Below are 18,095 nucleotides of genomic sequence, written 5' to 3'. Positions count from 1 at the left end.
TATATCATTCAATAATAGGATAGAGTCTTTATCAGGATTTATCAAGTAGTTAGCGTGAAAACACCTCATAAGGGAAAAAATCCATCATTTATTCCCTATAAATATATTTATTTATATAAGGGCATTACTATATATGAATGCCTCACGCTAAGAGGGACTCTAAGGTCAAACTTGTTGTTGTGGCGGTGGTTATAGCGGCTGTGATGGTGGTAGATGTAATGGTTGTTGTTGTGGTGGTGGTGGTGGTGATAGTGGTGGTTGTGGTGGTAGTGGTGGTGAAAGAAAGAGTAGGTGTGGAAGAAGGAGGGAGGTATGGTGGCTGAAGGTATTGTTATGGGAGAGGAGTGAGTAGGAGTGAATGGTGTGGAGGAAGGAGTTAATGTCTCATCAGGCAGTGAAGCAGCTTTGTATGCCTTTCAGCCCCTTCACTCTATCGCCAGAGCTGCTCAGGGCCACTCCAATGATGTAGGCAACAAAACTTCCACACAACAGCATAAGCATTGTTGGGTCAGATGTTGTGACTCCTTGGCCAGATGTTTCTGTCATCTTCAATGCTTGTTCTTGCTGCACCACTTGTCCTCTCTTTATGCAGTGTGTTATGTAGTGGTGTGTATAACCACTTTATTATAAAACCTTGACCTTTCCAGGAAATCCAACATCTTCGACAACATGGTGGCTATGATGGAGAAATATGCTAGTAATTTGGAAGCGGTGATCCAAGACAGGACTGGGCAATTAATTGAGGAGAAGAAGAAGACAGAAGAACTGTTATTACAGATGTTACCACGGTGAGATTTTGGGCCTTTGTTTAAAATGGGATTAGTGTTAGTGTTAGGGTTAGGAGGAGCTAAGTTAATTATATTCTTTTAATCTTTTACTTGTTTCAATCATTTGACTGTGACCATGCTGGAGTACCGCCTTGAAGGGTTTTAGCTGAAAAAAATCGACCCCAGGACTTATTTCTTAAACCTAGTTCTTATTCTATTGGTTTATTTTGCCGAATTGCTATGTCATGGGGACATAAACACACCAACACTGGTTGTCAAGTGATAATGGGGGACAAATACAGACACAGACACACACACCACATAGATACTCTTTACTCTTTTACTTGTTTCAGTCATTTGAATGCAGCCATGCTGGAGCCCTGCCTTTAGTCGAGCAAATCAACCCCAGGACTTATTCTTTGGAAGCCTAGTATTTTTTCTATCGGTCTCTTTTACCAAACTGCTAAGTTACGGGGATGTAAACAAACCGGCATCGGTTGTCAAGCGATGTTGGGAGAGGCAAACACAGACACACAAACATACACATACACTCACACATACATATATATATATATATATATATACACATATACAATGGGCTTCTTTCAGTTTCCATCTACCAAATCCACTCACAAGGCTTTGGTCGGCCCAAGGCTATAGTTGAAGACACTTGCCCAAGGTGCCACGCAGTGGGACTGAACCCGGAACCATGTGGTTGGTAAGCAAGCTACTTACCACACAGCCACTCCTACGCCTCGCATTAAATTATATTACATTGTGTTATGTCATATTAAATTATATAACATTATGTTATGTCATATTAAATTATATTATATCATGTTATGTCATATTACGTTACATATTAAATTATGCATTACAGGTCTGTGGCAGAACAACTGAAGCGTGGAAAGAAAGTGGAGGCTGAGATGTTCGACAGCGTGACGATATACCTGAGTGACATTTGTGGATTTACAGCAATGTCTTCAGAAAGTACCCCCATGCAGGTAACAAACTGAAATATTTGCAACACATACGTATATAAACACCGACTTAATCCCTTTGTCTGTCCTTGTTTGTCCCCCCCTCTATGTTTAGCCCCTTGTGGGCAATAAAGGAATAAGAAACTAAAAGAAGCCTTTCATATATATGTGTGTCTGTGGTGGGGGTATCAAACATGCTTACAGCACCCAGGTTTCCCAAGCAGTCACCCATCTAAGTACCAACTAGACTCGATGTTTCTTAACTTCAGTGGTGGTCAGAGCATTGGAATCATGAGGTAGTGAGTTCAATTTCCGGACTGGGCTGTGTGTTGTGTTCTTGAGCAAGACACTTTATTTCACGTTGCTCCAGTTCACTCAGCTGTAGAAATGAGTTGCGACGTCACTGGGGGCCAAGCTGTATCAGGCTTTGCCTTTCCTTTAGATAACATCGTTGATGTGCAGAGAGGAGGCTGGTATGCATGGGCGACTGCTGGTCTTCCATAAACAACCTTACCAGACTTGTGCCTCTGAGGAGAACTTTCTAGATACATTGCCATGGTCATTCCTCAATCAAATCGTCTAACCCATGCTAGCATGGAAAGTGGACGTTAAACAATGATGATGATGATATATATATATATATATATATATATATATATATATATATATATATATATATATACATACATATATACGATGGGCTTCTTTCAGTTTCCGTCTACCAAATCCACTCACAAGGCTTTGGTCGGCCCGAGGCTATAGTAGAAGACACTTGCCCAAGGTGCCACACAGTGGGGCTGAACCCGGAACCATGTGGCTGGTAAGCAAGCTACTTACCACACAGCCACTCCTGCGCCTTTGTTCAATTTTTAATTGTTATTATATTGCTTACAGGTAAAAACCCATTCTATCGTCCAGTTTTTGTCTTTTATGTTGTTGTATGTCAATTAATGTTTTGTATGTGAGCCCTTGTGGCTAATAAAAGAATAAATTAATATTATTATTATGGAGGGACACACATATAAGAAAGAAGAAAGCAAAGGACTCTGGTCGAAATAGGATTAATGTAATGTAATGTAATATAAAGCTGAAGCAAATTAACACCAAATATAGTGTGTGTGTTTTTATTGGCTAAACTGGCAACATGACCATCCCCAAGTACAACAACAATAATAATAATAATAATAATTATTATTATTGTATTTTTTTACATTGCTTAATAACACAAACTTTTCTTCTTTTTTCTTCTTTTCACCTCTTTTTCCTTCTCCCCCACGCTTATGTCTCCAATCCGTCCCTCTGTCTTTATCACCCTTTCCTTTCCTCCCTCCCTCCCTCTCTCTCCCCATGTCTCTTCCCCTTCTCTCCTTCCCCTCTCTCATCCCCTCTTTTCCCCCTCCCCCTCCCCTCTCCTTCCCCTCTCCCCTCCTCTGCACCCTTCCCCCCCACCGTTTCCCCCTCCCCCACCCCCACCCCACATCCAGGTAGTAAACCTCCTCAACGACCTCTACACCCTCTTCGACGGCATCATCGGCAACTACGACGTCTACAAAGTGGAGACAATCGGAGACGCCTACATGGTGGTCAGCGGACTTCCCAAGACCAACGGCATCCTGCACGCGGGAGAGGCAGCCTCCATGTCCCTGCATCTGCTCGACGCCATCCGAAAGTTCCGCATCCGGCACCGACCGAACGACACGCTGAAGCTGCGCATTGGCCTGCACTCGGGGTCGTGCGTGTCCGGCGTCGTCGGCCAGAAGATGCCACGCTACTGTCTGTTTGGGGACACGGTCAACACAGCGTCGCGCATGGAGTCAACCGGACAGCGTGAGTATTGGGTGTGTGTATGTGCCTGTGTGTTTGTGTGTGTGTGTGTATGTGCCTGTGTGTTTGTGTGTGTGTGTGTATGTGCCTGTGTGTTTGTGTGTGTGTGTGTATGTGCCTGTGTGTTTGTGTGTGTGTGTGTATTTGTGTGTGTGTGTGTTTGTTTGTGTTTGTGTGTGTTTGTTTGTTTGTGTGCGAGTGTGTGTTTGTTTGTGTATGTGTGTGTGTGTTTGTTTGTGTTTGTGTGTGTGTGCGTGCATGTGTATGTGTATGTGTGTGATATGCACATTTATGTGCATATGTGCCTGGTAATATATGTGTGTGTTTGTGTGAGTGAAAGTATTACCTCTCTGACCTATCCATCTACTTCTCGTTGCAGCCCTTAAAATCCACTGTTCCCAACAATGTAAGGAGTTATTAGACCAGCTTGGTGGTTATGAGGTCGAAGAACGTGGTATAGTACATCTGAAGGTGAGTCACACTGACAAGGGTTCAATTCCCTGTTGCTTTTACCCATATTTCTCTACGTGTGGGTGTGTGTCTTAGCTTTTAGCTCTCCAATGGACTGTGAGTGGGCAGAGCATTTTTGTTCAGTTTTCTAAACGTGAGAAAAATAAGTAGAGGTGAAAATTTTGCTTTTGTACCCAACGAAAACTTTTTGTACCCCACAAAAAAGATTTTGTACCCCACAAAAAAATAGGCAGAGAGCCTTCTCCAAATAACCCAAACGTTGCCTTCCTCCGGGCTCCACTTGGACCGACCCCCATATCATCCCAAAACGTATTGTGCCACATCTTGCCTGGTCTTCCACTTGGTTTTTAACCCTTTAGTGTTCGAATTATTTTCTCAATTGTGATGTTTGTTTGTTTATATTGTTTTGAATTAATCATGCATTATATTGCAGCTTAGAGATTTCAGTGATGTGATTTTTTTAGTTTGAGAATGACATGGTCGGGCTGAGGTGAGAGGCCAGATCAGGTCAGTTTCACTATAAAACAGGTTAAATATTTTGACCGGATATGGCCGGTTTGAATGCTAAAGGGTTAAATTCTCCTTCCAGTGTCCATTTGATCATGGTAATAGCATGTTTCTCCTGCAGTAATCGAAACACATGGTCAGTCAACCATATCCACCACTTAGTCACCATGTCCTGCAAATTTCCCATGTTCGTTCTTTTCATCACCTCTTTGTTTCTAAGTCCCTCCTGATAAGAGATGCACAGGAGTGGGGTGGGGGGAGCACTACGCAACTGGTACTTAATTTATTGACCCCGAAAAGATAAAAAGCAAAGTCGACCTCGGCGGAATTTGAACTCAGAACGTAACGGCAGACAAAATACCGCTAAGCATTTCGCCCGGCGCGCTAGCGTTTCTGCCAGCTCGCCGTCTTCATGTGCATATATGTGTGTGCGTGTGTACATGCATATGTGTGTGTGTGTGTGGTGATGGTGTTGATGATGATGATGATGATGGTGATGATGGTAACAGTATTGCTGTTGCTCTATTCAATATATGTTTGCTTTCTTTTTTTTTTACCTAATTTATTCCCCCCCCCTTTTTTTTATTCTCTCCTTCGACAGGGTAAAGGCAACGTCGTGACATACTGGGTGGTCGGAGAAAACAAATTCCGCCGGCAGGAGCGGATCGCCTCAGCCGGACATCGCTACCACGACACCTCCAACTACTTCCCGTTGCCAGCAGACGGCATCGGCGCCAACAGCGTCAATGAAACGAAGATGATTCTTGCGCCACCACCACCACCACCACCGCCGCCGCCGCCGCCACCACCACCGAAACCACAGTCTAATCCACCGATCCAAGAACAGCAACACTTACCTCCGAGCAAACCCAATGAAGATCAGTTTCATTATCACGCATCGCATCCGAATGCACCGAAACAAACGTCGACACCAAAATATGCACGCGTGCCATCACCACGGCTAGCTATAGTGAAATCGGAATCAGCGTCGCTACCGACGTTACCTCTGCTGCACAGGAGCTCATTAACACCGTCGCTGTTGACTGACGAGGACGCATCAGTTGAAAGTTACTACCACCTGAGGAGCAACTATGCCTCCCGACAAGACCTCCAGCATGACTTTCTCCAGGTGCCGCAGGTCAACGACGGCTCCTATGATACTGACGATAATATGGCCCCTGAGAACTCTCCACTGCTGAAGGCAAGTTTCAGAGACATTGATGGAGACGAGAACCTTCAAGTCACGCCTGTCTAGGTACACATAGACATGTACACACCATTATACATTCACACATATATTAAAATACATGTACAAATATATATATGTATGTGTACATATGTAAATGCATATATATATATGTGTGTGTGTGTGTGTGTGTGTATACATACATACTTACATACATGTATATATTAATATATACACATGCATATATATATATATATATATATATATATATATATATATATATACACATATATATATATATAAATATGTATGCACATATGTTTAATACATACATATATATTAATATATATATGTATGTGTGTATGTATGTATGTATATATATATATATATATATATATATATATATATATATATATATATATATATATATATATAAATAATATATGAGTATATGCATATATATGTTCATGTATGTACATACCTTCATGTATATATAGATGCATACCTGGGTACATGACGTTGCAAAAAACACACAGGCCACATAGAGAACATTTCCTTCATCAGCTGCCACCTGTATAACACTGGCGTTTCTAAGTATTGATAGAAAGGACAACAAAAGAAAGAAAGAGACTTCGATATTATGCAAAAAGAGGAATTTATCTGTAAAAATATGTGACACTTATTTGGTAGCCACGATAAAATTCCGAGTTTCGGATACCAGGGTGGGAACCCATGCCAACATCTCTTCAGTTATCCAGCCAATTGAAAGTTCCTGTGAAAAAATTTTTTTCATACATGCATGTACATACATACATACATACATACATATATATATGATAGACTTCTTTCAGCTTCTGTCTCCCAAATCCACTCACAAGGCTTTGGTTGGCCCAAAGCTATTGTAAAAGACACTTGTCCTAGGTCCAGTAGGACCGAACCCGGAACCCTGTGGTTGAGACGCAAGCTTCTTACCACACATCCACACCTGCACCTATCATATATACACACATATATATACATACATGCATACACACATATATATATAAATATATAGTTTTAGGGAAAAGAACCAAGGTAAACTCTATTCTTATATTCTGTAAAGCTCAATTTAATTTTAATTTTTTATAAATTGATTTTAATTGATTTTAATTTAGTTTTTACCTGTAATTTTGGATTTTGTCCCTAATATTATAATATATATATATATATATATATATATATATATATATATATATATACACACACATATGTATATAAGCGTACTTCAGCTTTTGTCGTTATTCGATTCCAAGACATGTGACTTAGCTCGAAAAACAACATAACATGAAAAAACATTTTTGAAGACTTTATTAGCTTATATTTGTTTTAATAAATGGTTTGTACATATTTCCCCATGTAATTTATTTGTTTTTCTGCTTCAGTATTGGCCTTTAAACGTGTTTCAAATTTTTATGCTTTCATAAATGTATTTTGAGATCGACATTACGTTGGATAATCTATAGCATCTCACAGTTTAGGTAGATGGTGCTGCGAGTTGATCTCGGTATATGTACACCATTTGTCAACAACTAAGATATATTCTCTCTTTTACTCTTTTCTCTTTTACTCTTACTTGTTTCAGTCATTTGACTGTGGCCATGCTGGAGCACCACCTTTAGTTGAGCAAATTGACCCCAGGACTTACTCTTTGTAAGCCTAGAACTTATTCTATCGGTCTCTTTTGCTGAACCGTTAAGTTACGGGGATGTAAACACACCAGCATCGGTTGTCAAGCAATGCTGGGGGGACAAACACAGACACACAAACATATACACACACACACATACACACATATATATATATATATATATATATATATATATATTCCACAATGTAACCTCGTGGATATTGTTGGCGAGTTTTTCTTCCTCCATCTTCCCTTCTTTGGACTTTCCTATGTTTCCGACGAAGAGCTCCGCTCGAAACGTCAAATTCTCTTTCGTTCCTTTCCCGAGCGTCTAGCAACACAATCTGTATCACGTCCTCGCGTTTTTTTGTTGTTGTTTTTTTGTCTTTTTCCTTTTTTGAACTTATATATGCATATATACGACGGGCTTCTTTCAGTTTCCGTCTACCAAATCCACTCACAAGACTTTGGTCGGCCTGGGGCTATAGTAGAAGACACTTGCCCAAAGTGCCACGCTGTGGAACTGAACCTAGGACCATATAGTTGGGTAGCAAACTTCTTACCACACAGCCATGCCTGTACCTCCTATTGGTTAACTAATTGATTAACTGATTTATCAATTAAGTGATTGATTGTTTGAATCAATCACTCATTTATGTTTATCAATATCCTTTCATCTTTTATCATTTCTTTGATGGCATTTTCTCTCTGCTCCAGATCTGGAGTTGATCTGGAATTGACCCACAAGAAGAGATTACAAGTGGTGATGAAAAAACGTTAACAAAAACAACCGAATCATCGATCAACAAAATTATTAATCAAGCGAAGGATTAATTAATTATTTATTTAACCAATTGATGAATAACAACGAAGTGAAATACAAACAGCAAGCTTGACTGTGTGGTAAGAAGCTTGCTTCCCATGCATAGGGTTCCAGGTTCAGTTCCACTGTGTGCATTTTGGGAAAGTGTCTTCTACTATAGCCTCGGGCCGACCAAAGCTTTGTGAATAGATTTGGTGGATGGAAACTGAAAGAAGCCCATCGTATATGTGTGTGTGTGTGTGCTTGTGTGTGTGCTTGTGTGTGTTTGTATCTCTTTGTGCCTGTGTTTGTCCCTCACCGCTACATGGCAACCAGTGTTGGTGTGTTTGCATCCACATGACTTAGTGGTTCAGTAAAAGAGAGCGATATAATAAGTACAAGGCTTAAAATAACCATAAGTACTGAAGTACTGGTGGGGTGAGGTCGATCTGTTCGGCTAAATATTCTTCAAGGCAAGTGCCCCAGCATGGCTGGAGTCTGATGACTGAAACAAGTAAAGCCAAAACAAGAGATTAGTTAATTGATTAAATCGATAACCAGTCGATGAATAACAAAGAAGTGAAACACAATCAGTGTGTGTGTGTGTGTTATTAATGGCATAATGACCCACCCAAGATACAACGGAACATGCTTCAACGCATGTGACCGCATCCAGAATTTTGCGAACCAAATGCAAAGACGAAAGTAATCAAGAACGGTTGAAGAAAGGATGAAGAACACAAAGGTTTGTTATATTTTGAACAATATAATTTATTCAATTTCATTCTTTTCTTTTTTTTTTTAATTTATACAGTTGCGGTTGTTGTTGATGTCTTTGACCTTGGGTTGAAAATTAGGGGAGGTACTCTGTGTATGCATGTGTGTGTGGATGTGCGTGTGCATACATACACACACATATATATATATGTATGTGTGTGTGTGTGTGTGTGTGTGTGTGTGTGTAATTATGTGTTTATGTATGGATGCATGTGTGTATGGGTACATTTCTGTTTGTATATATGTATATAGGATCTTGTAGTTGTTAAGGTATACTGAGTAGATACATACAACACATAAGTGCATATACATACATCCAAACATGCATACATATATACATACATACACACACATATACTCATATACATGAGAACATATATATATGTGTGTATATATATATGTATATATAAACACATATATATACATTATATATATATATATATATATACACATACATACACATATATACATACATATATATATTATATACACACATATATATATAAATATATATATATATATATATATATATATATATATATATATATATATATGTACAAATATATATGCGTACATATATGTATGTATGTATGTATATATGTATGTGTCTGTATGTATATCAATATATATATTAGTAAATACACTTATATGTATGCATTTATATATATGTGTGTATATATGTATATATAAGTATGTGTGTGTGTGTGTGTGTGTGTGTGTATATATATATACTTGTATGTCTAAATACGTATTACCTGTATGCATACATATATATGCGTGTACATTCATACACACACATACATACATACATACGTACGTATATACATACACAGTTTTGCCTCATGCACACACACACACACACACACACACACAGACACACACATATATATAGCAGTACGCAACCCCTTGACACAAAGATTGACCAATTATGTCTCTCTGGACAATTAATCCTCATCAGGAAATATAATTATTAAAGAGGAAAAATAGAATTATCGAAAGTAAAATAGGATTTCAAAGTTGAAATTTTAAAGAAGAAAAATAGCATTACTGAAAAATATAATTATTGAGCAGAAATTTCATTATCAAAAAACCAAAAAATAAATAAATAGATAATTGTAATTCAGCAATGTGTGTTTGTTTCTGTGTGTGTGTGTGTGTGTGTGCTTATAATTTGAAGATATTTGGCTCCAATTTCTTGCACACAGGCTCCCTTGTAAGCCCATGTGCATGTGTGTGTGTGTGTGTGGTTCTGATTTGAAGAAATTTGGCTGGTATTTCTAGCAGACCTAACAGCCTTGTACCAGCTCTCTTATAGGCTCAAGTGTGTGTGCTTGTGTGCATGTGTGTGTATGTGTGTACTTGTGTGTGTGGTTATAATTTGAAGAAGTTTTGCTGCTATTTCTTGCAGATTTAACGGCCACACACAGGCTCCCTTGTAAGTACTTGGGCATGTGTTTGTGTGTGTGTGTGTGAGATTATGATTTGAAGAAATTTGGTTGCTATTTCTAGCAGATCGAATGGCCACACACAGGCTCCTTTGTAGGCTCAGGTGCGTGTGTTTATGTGTGTTTGTGTATGTATTTGCATGTGTGTGTGTGTGTGTGTGTGTGTGTGTGTGTGTGGTTATGATTTGAAATTTGGCTGCTATTTCTAGAAGATCGAACTGCCACACACAGGCTCCCTTGTAGGTTCATGTGCATGTATGTGTGTGTGTGTATCTGTTGTTCTTTTTGTTTAACCCTGGGTCAAATCTGTATTTTCTCTTTGCAAGCCAATAAGATATGATTTGAAGTAATTTGGCTGTTATATCTAGTGGATCAAATGCCCACATACAGGCTTCCTCATAGGCTTTGTGTGTGTGTGTGTGTATTTGTGTGTGTGTGTGTTTGTGTGTGTGTGTGTATACGTGCTGTTTCTGAGAGATATTTATCAAGAGAAAATAGATTTATGAATAGGAAGAAAAAAAAAAAAGCAATTTAATTATTGTAAAAATATAATTAGCGACAATATTTATACTAACAACAGCGTTGTGCTATCATCATTATTATCATCATCATCATCATCATTGTATTTTCGGAGGGTCATATTGACAACAAGCACACACACACAGGTTGTAATTCACTTCAATTTAATTATATTATTAACTAATTTGTCAGAATTTTTTTTAAAATTATTACACTAACATGAATAAGAAGAATATGAAATTAATGAGAAGGTCACAGTAGCAAGACGAAAAATTCCCAACAAATTTTATTTTTTAAACAATAAAACTAAAACTGAAGTGAATTACAACCAGTGTATGTATGTTTGTTGATAGTGTGAACCTCCCAACATACAATATCAGTTTCAGCACACGATTTCAGATCAAAAATTCTCAAAAAACAAATTTGAAATGTCATTATTATTATTATTATTATTATTATTATTATTTGTTATATAAACCCACATAGTTCTTTTCTTGTAAGTTGTCTTAATCTGTCACCCTTGAAGTAAAATGAAATAATCTATGGAGTGAAAAAGGGGGAAAATTTAGGGGTTAGATTTAAGACGTTTAAAAACAGGTGACTTCTAAGCAAAACAAAAGAAAGCAATATTAAAACGCAAAGCCAAATAATTAACACTTTGCCTACACAGTAGTCACCTTTGACCCCCCCCCCCCCCATGCTTAATGTACCAATTATTACTTCCGAGGTTCTGCACACTAGGAAACACTGACGTAGCCAGGATTTTACCTGCTCCATTCCCTCAATTTAGAATTTTATATACACACACACATATATATATATTTATATACTTAGTTATATAATGTGATAACTCACACGTAACCTTAACATTTAGCATAAGTCTTGCTTTTGTATGTTGGTTCCCTAACGATGAATATATGTGCAATTCCAGCACCTCTTACTTCTTTGGAGTAGAGTGCACATATATTTTGAAACATATGTAGGAATTAAAGGAACTTATTGTTTATATGCGTTTTGCTCCATTTATTATTATTCTTCATATATATATATATATATATATATATATATGAGGTTGACAGACAAATTCGTTTGGTTCTTTCTAGTGTTATCGGAATTAAGAAGGAAAATATTCATGTCATAGTGTTTAATGTTTAATGTAGCTGTTTTCTTCTTCTACAACTTTTATTTATCAATTTTGAAATTTGTATAAATTTTACCTCTTTTCAGACATATTACGATGGAGTGCCAAATAGAAAAAAATCCGAACAAATTTATTTATTTAACCCAATATTTATCTTGACGAAACATGGCATGTCTTCCAATCAAGCAGAAAACATCACAACATTCAGATGATAAGATGTTGAAAATCACACCAATTGTTTATCACACCAATACAGTCAGTTTTGCTACAAGAAATTTCATTTTAAATGATTTCATCACGTTTTTTTGTAATATTTGACATTGAATAAAGATTTGCCAATTATAAAACATATTATCATTCTTTTTTTTATTTGAAAAAATATTTATATAATACATTTTATTACTGTCCATATGGCAAATTTCCCTATATGGTGAAATTTCTATAACTGAATTTTTCTATATGGTGAAATTTCTTAAGCCGAATTTTTCTATATGATGAAATTTCTTATACCAAATTTTTCTATATGGTGAAATTTCTTAAGCCAAATTTTTCTGTATAGTGAAATTTCTTATACCAAATTTTTCTATATGGTGAAATTTCTTAAGCCAAATTTTTCTATATGGTGAAATTTCTTAAGCCAAATTTTTCTATATGGTGAAATTTCTTATACCAAATTTTTCTATATGGTGAAATTTCTTAAGCCAAATTTTTCTATATGGTGAAATTTCTTAAGCCAAATTTTTCTGTATAGTGAAATTTCTTATACCAAATTTTTCTGTATAGTGAAATTTCTTATACCAAATTTTTCTGTATAGTGAAATTTCTTATACCAAATTTTTCTGTATAGTGAAATTTCTTATACCAAATTTTTCTATATGGTGAAATTTCTTAAGCCAATTTTTTCTATATTGTGAAATTTCTTAAGCCAAATGTTTCTGTATAGTGAAATTTCTTACAGCAAATTTTCCAGACATGAAAACAGACATTCTCAGAGAACATTGGATGTTTAATCTTCACTTCCATGGTTTATTTCGCCCTTTTCCCTCCATGTAAATACCTTCACTCTTTCTTTGTTGTTTTCCTATGTATTTTTAACTTTGTACTGTCTTCAGTGGCCAATAAAAGAAAATAAATTATTGCAATTGCTATCATTATTATTATTAAGCTGGCAGAATTGTTAGCAAGTGCTTAGTAACATTTTATCCATCTTTACATTCTGAGCTCAATAAAATAAGTAAGTACCAGTTGATGCTTACTTTCTTTCCCAAACTTGCTGGCCTTGTGCCAAGATATGAAACCATTATCATTATTGTTATCATTAAGGTAAGAAACTGGTAGAACCGTTCGCAATGCTTAGCAACATTTCATCTGTCTTTACATTCTGAGGTTAAATTCCATCGTCGCTGACTTTGCCTTTCATCCTTTTGGAGTCGATAAAATAAGTACCAGTTACGCACTGGGGTTGATGTACATTATTTACAATTGACAGATATTTGTCCTCATCTTGTTTGTTGTTAACACAACGTTTCGGCTGATGTACCCTCAGCCTTCTTCAGGTGTCTTGGGGAAATTTCGAACCTAGGTTCTCATTCCTTAGGTATTTTTCTATGTTATTATTATTATTATTATTATTATTATTCAGGTCACTGTCTGGAATCGAATTTGGGCATATGGTGTAGTGGTTAACAGCGTGGGCTACTAACCCCAAGATTCCAAGTTCGATTCCAGGCAATGATCTGAATAATAATAACAATAATAATAATAACATAGAAAAATACCTAAGGAATGAGAACCTAGGTTCGAAATTTCCCCAAGACACCTAATGAAGGCTGGAGGGTATATCAGCCGAAACGTTGTGTTAACAACAAACAAGATGAAGACAAATATCCATCAAATGTAAATAATGTAAATAATTCCTCATCTCTTAAATATAGAACTGCTTTACTGGGGTCGATGTAATTGACTTATTCCTACCCAAAAGTTTCAAGCCATGTACCTATAATAGAAATGACTGTTATTATTATTATTATTATTGTTATTATATATATTATTTTATATATTATACACATTATAGTATTTGATTATTATTATTTCTTTTCTTTTCTTATTTCTTCTTCTTATTATTATTAGCATTATATGTTGGCCTTGTGCCAAATTCCCCTCAAGGAATTTGTGAAAAGATGGGTGACCATGGCAAAAATGATGAGTGAATGAACCTGCTCTAAGTATGCACCTGTAGACTAGAGAGCATGAGAGAGAACTTATGCCTTTGGTGGTCAAAGTAATCCTGGATCTGTGGGGTTCCTTGTTTGACCCTAGCTGAAGCTTCTCCATTATCAGGAGGAAGACCTCATTATTCATGTTATCAAATGCTTATATTGCATTTCATCGTTTCTATTTCTTTCTCTCCATCCTTTATGTAAATCCCTTACAAATTGTTGTCTGTCTTTATCATGTCCCTCTCATCTATGCCCCAGTGGCTAACAAAACAAATCATTATTATTATCATCCAGTAGTCTTATTTTTATCACATGCTTTCACTGCACTACCAAGTGCAGCTCTGTGTGCCTTGGGTATGTGCTGTGGTTTGCTGTGATGCTCTTATTTTTACTGTGTTGAAAGTGTTTTACGTAGGATGTGTGCAGTGCCTAGTAGTGCTATTTTCTGTATGTTATACATACTTGTAAATCCTGGTGTTTTTGTTTTGTGTTTGTCTAAATGCTTTTTTTTCATCATACCTAATGCACTTACTATAATAGGAACAGTTTCTGTTTTTAGGCTCCCCATTCGAGTTACCTCTATTTCCAGATCTTTGTATTTTGAAAGTTTCTCTGTTTCTTTTACAGAAACATTGTCATCTGTTGGTACTGATACATTGATTAGAAAGCATTTCTCCTTGGTGATTTCTGACAACTATATCCAACATATTAGGCTTAATTTCTCTATCTGTGTATATTGGTAAAGCATTTCTCCTTGGTGATCTCTGACAACTATATCCAGCATATTAGCCTTAATTTCTCTATCTGTGTGTATTGGCAAAGCATTTCTCCTTGGTGATCTCTGACAACTATATCCAGCATATTGGCCTTAATTTCTCTATCTGTGTGTATTGGCATATCCCAGAGTATGGTTGCTTTCTCATTTTCTGGGGTGTGCCTATGCCATCTTTTTTCTGTTGTTATTCCATAGTGCTGGCATAGCTTCCAGTGTATATAGGTCCCAACTCTGTCATGTCTCTGAATATATTCCTTCTTAGCCAGGACTGGGCAGCCGGAGACAATATGATTTATTGTTTCTTGTCCATCACCACCACATATTCTGCAGTTGCTTGTATTTCTTTTCATTATTTGTTTTTGATAATTTCTGGTGGGAAGGTTTTGATCTTGTGCTGCAATTAAAAATCTTTCAATCTCTGCTTTAAGTCCTGAGCTTCTCAGCAATTGTTCGGATTTTGCTTTGTCTATTTCCTTTTTATTTGGTTTAGCCTAATATTTGCCATGGGGCTTTTCTTGCCAAGCTACACCAATGCCAGAACGGGACGACACTGCATAGTGCCAAAGATCCCAGCAATGCCATCGCGCTTCAGGATCAGTTACTGCAACAGTTTGGGTTTCAGGGGCCCACAGCTTTTTAATATTCTCCCAAAGAGCCTGAGGAACCTGCACAAAGTAGATGTAGGGGTTTTTAAATCAAAGCTGGACCTCTTCCTGTCGAGAGTCCCAGATGAACCTACATTACGGCAAGAGGTGCAAATGAGGGTTGCTAAATCAAACTCCATTCTTCACCAAGTGCCACATATTGTAAGAGGCTCCCTGTAATAACAGTGTAGCAACACGGTGGTGCATCAGCATGGCCGCAGCTCTAAGCTGAAACTATAAACAAACAAACATATAAATATATATATATATATACACATATAAATATATATATATATATACATATATATATATATATATATATATATATATATATATATATACATACATACATACATATAAATATATATATACATACATACATATAAATATATATCTACATACATATAAATATATATCTACATACATATAAATATATATCTACATACATATAAATATATATCTACATACATATAAATATATATATATCTACATACATATAATATATATATATATATATATATATATATACGGATAATAATGATAAATGGAGCAAAACGCATGTCAATGAAAGATCCTTTAATTCTTACATATATGTTTCGAGATAAATAACCCTTTCACAAAGAAGAAAGAGCTGTTGTGGTTCTTCATTTATTTCTCTTCAGGGAGTTCATAATAAAACATGTAATAGCAAGCGTTTTGCTCCATTATTATTATTATCCATATCTTCTCAAAATGTATCACTTTAACTCGGTATATCAACCTGTAAAACGGCTGGGATATCTTGTTTTTTAGTGTAATTTTGCTACCTCTGGTAACTATTAACGTATTTGAATTATCGAAAGTTTTAATAACTGAGATAATATCAATATATACATAAACTAATACATATATTGCATATGGCGGCCTCTGATCAACACATGTTTTTCTAAGCTCTTAGAAAGTCGCCAAGAAACTTCTAAAAAGCTGCGAATTCTATTATAAAGAAAACCCAAGAAAGTCCTAAATATCTTCCTGAATGACAAAGAATACACTTGAAGAAATAAAAAAAAGTGAAATATAGTAAAGAGGAAGAATCCTTCTTTTGCGAATGTATGTATTATAAACATTGCAAATACAACACGTGGACTTTACGAAAATTCTAAAATAACTTCGATTTTCGACCAAAAAAGAAAAAGAAGAAAAATATATATATATTTCTGTCTGAATAACTTCTGAGTGAAAACGTAACAAGACAAATTTACAGAAAAACCGTCTGGAATATATATATAGAAGGGAAAAACAGATGAAGTAGGAGCCTTTACGAACATAGAAAACGTAAACAATGTCTTGTATTTAGCAGTACATGGTATCACCATAGCTTGAAAAGAAGTTTAAAATCTTCCACTGCCTTGGAAATACCCATCTCTCTTTGGAAAAACTAGGTAAGTACCTATGTGTTCTTTTTTTTCTGTCGTTTATTGAAAGCTTATTATTATTATTAGGGAAAATAGAAGGTTAAATGTACATAAGGTGTTTTGTTTTGCTTTTGACTTACGAGAGGTTTAACTTTCATTATTCCTGATTCAAGAGAATTTCTTTAGTTACAGATATATAATTGTTTGTTCCTTTATTTATTTATTTTTCCCTATCCAAGTCGAATCCTTTTCAAGAGTTTATATAACTTCTCTCTCTCGCCCTCTTCTCCTCCATACCGTCTTTTTCCCCCCTCTCTCTATTGCTTCTTTCTAAATACGTAGATACACTCTCTCTCTCTATCTTTTTACTTCATTCCATCATCCCATAATTCTTCTCTCAGACCCCTAATCTCTCTTCCACTGTTCTTCTCTTCACTTCTCTCTCTCTCTCTCTCTCCACTATAAATACATAGACACAGACACTCTCTCTTCTCTATTTCTTCTCTTCACTTCTCTCTAACACAGACTTTCTTCTCTCAGACCCTCAACCTTTATCATAAATACATACCCCCCTCTCTCTCTGTCCTTTCACTTCTCTCTGTCACAACGTCTTTCTTCTCTCAGCCTCTCAAATAGACACGAACATTCTCTCTCTCTCTTCCTCTCTTCTCTTAGCCACTCAATCTCTCTAAATATAGACACTTTCTTTCTCTATTTCTTCACTACCCTCCATCACACTATATATATATATATATATATATATATATATATTCCCTATCCCCCCGCCTGTGTTTCTTCTTCTTTACCTCCCGCTATCTTTCACTTCCTCCCTATCCTCTACTCCCCTTCTGGGCTTAAAGAACGAAGATGGCACCAAAGTGGGAGAAGAAAGAATTAAATCTTCCGTTGCGAGCATGGATATTTGCTAGTGGCGATCCCCCAAACAAAATCATCACTGCTGCACTGAAGAATAATAGC

At 36.4% G+C, this 18,095-nt stretch overlaps 1 protein-coding gene across 3 annotated transcripts in view; it reads left to right on the top strand.

Moving 5' to 3' along the window:
* The window catches only part of LOC106871537 (uncharacterized), a 33,227-nt gene extending 27,280 nt beyond the window's left edge, over window positions 1-5,947 (top strand). For all 3 annotated transcript variants that reach the window (XM_089345773.1, XM_089345774.1, XM_089345772.1), the window contains 5 exons: window positions 648-788; window positions 1,648-1,771; window positions 3,232-3,574; window positions 3,951-4,042; window positions 5,151-5,947. In XM_089345773.1, coding sequence (XP_089201899.1) covers window positions 648-788; window positions 1,648-1,771; window positions 3,232-3,574; window positions 3,951-4,042; window positions 5,151-5,804 — 1,354 coding nt within the window. In that variant the 3' untranslated portion in view covers window positions 5,805-5,947. The remainder of the gene's footprint in view (window positions 1-647; window positions 789-1,647; window positions 1,772-3,231; window positions 3,575-3,950; window positions 4,043-5,150) is intronic.
* Window positions 5,948-18,095: the final 12,148 nt, after the last annotated feature.

Source organism: Octopus bimaculoides, chromosome 29, assembly GCF_046866305.1.
Source record: "Octopus bimaculoides isolate indiv1 chromosome 29, ASM4686630v1, whole genome shotgun sequence".
Taxonomy (NCBI): Eukaryota; Metazoa; Mollusca; class Cephalopoda; order Octopoda; family Octopodidae; genus Octopus; species Octopus bimaculoides.
The sequence above is the reverse complement of the archived record's forward strand: the minus strand, read 5'-3'. Positions and strand labels throughout refer to the sequence as shown.